At 54.0% G+C, this 6423-nt stretch overlaps 1 protein-coding gene across 1 annotated transcript; it reads left to right on the plus strand.

Annotated features, from left to right (window-relative positions):
- The first annotated feature begins 4648 nt into the window (after positions 1–4648).
- On the plus strand, positions 4649–5619 carry CUNH6orf120 (chromosome unknown C6orf120 homolog). The gene is made up of 2 exons (XM_040239104.1): positions 4649–4692; positions 4812–5619. Exon 2 carries the CDS (start codon positions 4855–4857, stop codon positions 5407–5409), a length of 555 nt encoding a protein of 184 aa, XP_040095038.1. The 5' UTR covers positions 4649–4692; positions 4812–4854; the 3' UTR covers positions 5410–5619.
- The last annotated feature ends 804 nt before the right edge of the window (positions 5620–6423 follow it).

Consider the following 6423-nt stretch of genomic DNA (forward strand, 5'->3'; position numbering starts at 1 on the left):
GACTCGGAGAACCCAGGCCTGTGGCCACCAGGCTGGTCGTGTGGACTTGGGAGAACCCAGGCCTGACCGCCTGGCACCAGGCTGGTCGTGTGGACTCAGAGAACCCAAGCCTGTGGCCACCAGGCCGGTCGTGTGGACTCAGAGAACCCAGGCCTGTGGCCACCAGGCTGCTGGTGTGGACTCGGCCTGGACAGGCCTCTTGGGGAAGTAGCAGTTAGGGCAGAAGAGGACTCTGTGGGCAGGGACCCACAAAGACGGGAAGGGGGCAGTCCTGGCTCGGTGGCTGCTGAACTGATCATGGAGCAGGGTCATCCTGACGCTCACATGACCCTGGGGCACTTCTGGTGGCTGCTAAACAGAGAGGCGAGGCAAGGAGGGTTGGCGTTCAGGAGACACGCAGTCATCTGGCAGCAGCATGTGAGGGTGAGAGTCGAGAGAGGCCAGGAGGGAGAGACGGGCTGATCCCAAGTCCAGACTGGGACCTGGCCCAGACAGCCTGGACGGCAGCCCTGTGAGCGCGGCAGGCCAGCCAGCACACAGCCCACGGCCCCTCCCCGTGAAGACCTTTCTGCCCCAGCCCACTTCTCACTGCTGCACAGCTGCTGTCCTAGCTTCCGGGCTTCCAGGCGTGAAGCTGAAGTGAATGCTAAGCCTCCCTGTCTCGGCCCTTTATTTCTTCGTGGGGACTTTCAGATTTGCCCCCAGACGCCAACCAGTGGAGGGCCATGACATCCTAAAGGGCAACCTGCCGTGGGTGGACACCTGGTGGACCGTCAGCCAAAGCTGCAAGGGTTCTCTCCTTGGGGGACAGAATCCCGTGAGAAGGCAGGTGCTGTGCCGGAGTACGGACGCCCTGTGAAGGAGGGGCGGGACCGGGTCTGGGCCGCGGGGCCCCAGCATCGGGGTCTGCTCCTTCTGTCCTGGGCCTGGCGAGGCTTCCCTCCATCTCAGCAGCCGTAATGGGCTGGGACATGCAGTGTGCACGGCCCCACACCAAGGCCTGCAGGCCCACCTGCCGCTCAGGAGGCAGGTGGGGGTGGAGTGGGGCAGGGGCTGAAGGCACCTGGAGCCAGGCTCCAGGGCGAGGACCACGGCAGCCCAGCTGCACACCCTCCCCACCAGCATTTCAGGCTACTGGGGCTGCTCTGCCCACTGTCACAGCAAGAGGGCCGCTCTTCGCATCTGACTTTCAGAGGGGCGGAGTCTGAGCTCCAGAGCAAGTTTCTCTGACCCTGGGTGGCATCAGGCCTGCACACACCAGAGCAGGAGTGGGCACCTGGCTCTCCTAGAGACACACCCCTTTCCTCCTGGATGAGGAGCCAGCATGGTGGCTGTGCCTACAAGTCAGACATTCTGCCCGGAAGAACCCCGCCCACACTGGATCAAGACAGAACAGTTCTCATGAACCTGTAAGGTAAACACAATTAAAATGGTATAAAATATTCAGGTGAAAACTATCCTCACTTGACTTTTCTGTTAGCAAATTAAAACAATCAAATAAAAGTTTCCTAGAAAATGGATTTTTCTCAGCCATCTCTAGAACAGTCCAGCTGGCAGGAATATCTTTATTTTCCAGAGGCTGCATCAACCAAAGAACGCATGAGAGAAAAGCACGCAGCACAGAAATAGAACCGTTGGCCCTTCCCTCCCTGGGCCACCTCCTTGCTGTGACTTCCCAGAGAAAACCAGTTTGAGAGTCCCGTGTGTACATCCCAGGAAAAGTCTGAGAAGACACTGCAGGCAGCTTCCGACGTGGCTCCCGGGTGTCTGAGGCTGCACAGGCACTTTAAGGAAATGTGGTGACCAATGCCTGCTAGAGAGGCCACTGCTCTAAAAACGCCAGGAAACACGGAGCAGAGAGCAATCTCAGACGGGGTGAGGCTGCACATTCAAGCCCCTTTAGCTACACAAAAGAACACGTAAACTGCACAAAACTAGAACATCCACACAAGAGGAAAAAACATAATCATTCTCTACTTTTCAAGGGGCACCACTGTTAAAACCTTCTGCATCGCCTCCTGTTTTTTCTTCTTTGTATAAATGTGTATATTTTTAGAGACAGAAAATTACTCCCTTTTGATTATAAAAAGATTATAATCTTTCTCTTTTAGTGACTAACCCATCCAGAAATGTGCCAATTTATTCTTGAGTTTGGAAAACACAGTGTGGTAATCAGACAGTAGGCTGAGTGCCCACAGTAAAATGATACATGGCACCATAATTAATGTGCCCTTGATGGCTTGCTTAGTAGCTAAAGAAAATACAAAGTTCTCTGCATTCGCCAGAACAGGAGACAGGCTCTAATTCTAGGTCCATGGAGAACCGGACTAGTGTAACATGAAGCAATGGTTGATCCTAAAGGTATGAAAGCACCAAATAATACTCTGGCCTCCCTGTGTCTTTAAGGCCTTTCCTAAGTTAATAAATACTTTAAAGGGTTATATTTAGCTGCTTTAATTAAAAGAAAAGATATCTTCTTTCTATTGTCCCAGCTGAGAGAAGCCTGACTTTACAAACCATTGGTTCTTAAAACACAAATTTTGTACTTTTATGCCACAAAATGAAATGAAAGAGAACCGCTGATAGAAAACCGTTGCTGCCACGTCAGTAAACTAAGGACTCTGTCACCATCAAGCCATCACATCACCACCTCCCAATGGGCACTCTGAGGAGGCTCAGGGGGAGAAGGCGCGGGTCACCAGGCTGAGGCAGCTGAGGCGCAGACTGAAGGAGGGATTCCAGTGAGCCCAGATTCTTGCACCTTCTCATACACAGAAAAGTGCTGGGGCTGCTAAGTCACTCCAGTCGTGTCCAACTCTGTGCGACCCCCTGGACTGCAGCCCACCAGGCTCCCTCGTCCCTGGGATTCTCCAGGCAAGAACACTGGAGTGGGTTGCCATTGCCTTCTCCAATGCATGAAAGTGAAAAGTGAAAGGGAAGTCGCTCAGTCATGTCTGACTCTTAGCGACCCCATGGACTGCAGCCCACCAGGCTCCTCCATCCGTGGGATTTCCCAGGCAAGAACACTGGAGTGGGGTGCCATTGCCTTCTCCGAGAAAAGTGCTAGATTCCTTAAATGGAGATATCTGGTTTTCTTTGTTGTTGTTAATCAATTGCCCAGTTGTGTCCAACTCTCCGAAACCCCTGGATTTAATTAAGTGGTTTTTGATGTTCTGACTACCTGGTCTTTGTCACAAAATCTCCTACATATATCCTGGCTCCCCCACTGCCTCTTCAAAGCAGTCTCCCGGAGCCATCTGAGGTGCTGTGGTCCAGGCTTGGAGTCCTCAGAATAACACATGGTCACAACTGTTAGGCTGGGCACTTGTTTCAGTCCATACCATGACTTGTTAGGAAGCACATTAAGAACAGTAATGATGCTGAAGGTTTCAAGCCATTTCTGGATGCGTCTCTGTGTCTTTATACACTCCCTTGTAGTCCTGTCTGATAGGCTTTTTTGACAGGAAAATGCTAAACTGGGAAACGGCCCAGGCTCAGCGGGATGTCACAGGCACCAGATACTTCTTGCAGGAGGAGGTGCGGAGGTCCCCTAGCGCTACCTCCGTCATCACCCCAAACCAGTGACTCCACCTGGATGAAGCTCGCCCCAACTTCACGCAAATCAGCACCACTCCCCTCAGGTAATCAGTCTTAAGTCGCTCAAGCCTCTTTTACACGCCTAGAGGTGACACAGATCTAACTCTTCAAAGCGGCAACAGACACATTTTTCAACCCAACACACGACGGTCTCCTCAGCAACATGACCAACCCACACCGTGTGGCTGCTTGACAGAGTTTAGGCTCTACAAAAAGGGGCACAAGAGTCATCGCCTGGTTTTCATATTTACACTGCACCCGCTTCCACAAAGGAGAAGGCCATGGCAGCCCACTCCAGTCCTCTCGCCTGTTGAATCCCATGGGCGGAGGAGCCTGGCAGGCTACAGTCCACGGGGTCGCCAAGAGTCGGAGCGGACTGAGCGACTTCACTTTCACGCCCTGGAGAAGGCAATGGCAACCCGCTCCGGTGTTCTTGCCTGGAGAGTCCCAGGGAAAGAGGAGCCTGGAGGGCTGCCGTCTATGGGGTCGCACAGAGTCGGACACGACTGAGGCGACTTCGCAGCAGCAGCAGTTTCCACAAAAGTGATTCAGCACGTTCTAAAATGAAACACGGGGACTGGGATCAACACAGAAAGTATGATGCTAAAACGAACAGAATCTTTCTTGGGAAAGTATGTTTCAGTGGCCAATAGGCACCCATTAACACCATATCCCAAGGTAACAAACTAAATCCTGAATAGAAACACAACTGCATTTTAAGGCTTCTCTTAGGAGTAGGTCACGAAGTAACACGCTTTTAAGAGAACAAGGCGCACCTGCGTCTCACCTGGGGCCCCTCAGACCGATCCCCGAGTCGGCCAGGTGGCCAGGCGTACTCGCCAGCCAGCTGAGCCCCAGTCAGTTTAGGGCCAGCGCCCCGCCCCCGTCGTCATGGTTACGAGCTCGTGTCCGCGCCCCTTCGCCGTTCTCGCGATAACCCGGAAACAACGCACTGCCCCCGTCGGGCTCGGCCTCACTTCCGGGCGCCGGTCAACTTCCGGGCGCCGTCCTCCTCCGAACGCCTCACTTCCGCGCGCGCCTCCCTTCCGAGGACGCCCGGCCCGGAAGCTCCCGGCGCGGCGCCCGCGGGGAGAGGTGAGTCCCGCTCTGTGCGCCCGCGGCGCGCTCCCCTCCTCTGCCCCTCCCGCCCCCGCGCCCCCCACCCCCCCAAGGCGGCCGGGCCGCGCTCAGCGCCCCCCGTGGTCTGTCTGCAGGACGCTCGCGAATGAGCGCGGCCTCCGCCTGGCGCCCCCCGCCATGGCCGCTCCGTGGACGGGCGCGCTGCTGCTGCTCCTGGCGTCGCAGGCCGTCTCCTCGGCGCAGGCCTCGGACGAGGAGGAGGTGCCCGAGGGCTGGGTCCTGCTGCACGTCGTGCAGGGCCAGGTCGGCGCCGGGAACTACAGCTACCTGAGGCTGAACCACGAGGGGAAGATCGTGCTCAGGATGCGCAGCCTGCGGGGCGACGCGGACCTGTACGTGTCCGACAGCACCCTGCACCCCAGCTTCGACGAGTACGAGCTGCAGTCGGCCACGTGCGGCGCCGACGCCGTCTCCATCCCCGCGCACTTCCGGCGCCCCGTGGGCATCGGGGTCTACGGGCACCCGTCCCACCTCGAGAGCGCGTTCGAGATGAAGGTCTACTACGACGCGACGCTCGAGCCGCATCCGTTCGGTGAGACCGCCTATTCGGACGGAACTGATGGGAGTCGCAAGCACGCCTATGCCCCGGAAGACGCGTCTCAAGAAGAGGAGTCTGTGCTTTGGACGATATTAATTAGTATTCTGAAGTTGGTACTTGAGATTCTTTTTTGACTCGCTTAACATACTCTCGGGTATAATACTCGCAGTCTGCGAAGCCGAGTGCACGTCGCTGTGAACCGAGTTACTCTGACCTGGTTGGCACTCTGGTTACCTTTTCTGGGTGGGGGATAAAAGGATAAAGCCATACAGTTTCGTTACCTCAGTCCAAAAGTACGCAAAGCAGCAAACACGTGTTTTCTTTTAACAAAGCATCCAAGCTCCTGTAAAAGGAATATGCGCAATAAAATGCTTAAACCCCACTTTGGTTAGTCAGGTGACTAGATGGTTGCAGTGATTTAGGTTTTTACTCTGGAGACTCAATTGAATTAGTGTGGTAGCTTTAAGGACTTACTAAAAGCAAGTCTGAAATGTAATCCTTTCTCCACACTTGCCTGAACGTGAACTAAAGTCCCCTGTCTACACCCGAAGTAGAGACGGCACCTGCTGTCCAGCAGGATTTCCTGGTAGGCGGGTGGTGTCCCCGTACCGGTTAATGACGGTTCTCAACTGAGCTGCGCCAGATCTCAGGTTGTAATTTTATCATCTTGGGCCCTTATGGAAATTCTTTTGTTATTAAATAACTGCTCTGCTACCCATGGTAGACCAGAAAGGATACAGATTAGGAAAATTTCATGAAAATAATAGTAACTTGTAGGTTAATGGAATAATACTTAAGTATTTCTAATTAAGCTGCATAATGTTACCACTGAATTTCTGGAGAGAACCAAAAAGAGTAAAGTCACTCAGTCATGTCCGACTCTTTGCAGCCTGTCAGGCTCCTCCGTCCGTGGGATTTTCCGGGCAAGAATACTGGAGTGGGTTGCCATTTCCTTCTCCAGGAGATCTTCCAGACCCAGGAATTGAAACCGGATCTCCTGCGTTGCAGGCAGACGCTCTGCCGTCTGAGCCACCAGGGAAGTCGGAGAGAACCAAAGTACTAAGAAATCAAGGCTTTTTGCAAGATGGAACTATTTTTCTACTTGGTTTCCAGGGTGAGAGTGGCTTATAAATAAATTGCAGATTTTA

The sequence above is a fragment of the Oryx dammah genome, unplaced genomic scaffold, assembly GCF_014754425.2.
Source record: "Oryx dammah isolate SB20612 unplaced genomic scaffold, SCBI_Odam_1.1 HiC_scaffold_4, whole genome shotgun sequence".
NCBI lineage: Eukaryota > Metazoa > Chordata > Mammalia > Artiodactyla > Bovidae > Oryx > Oryx dammah.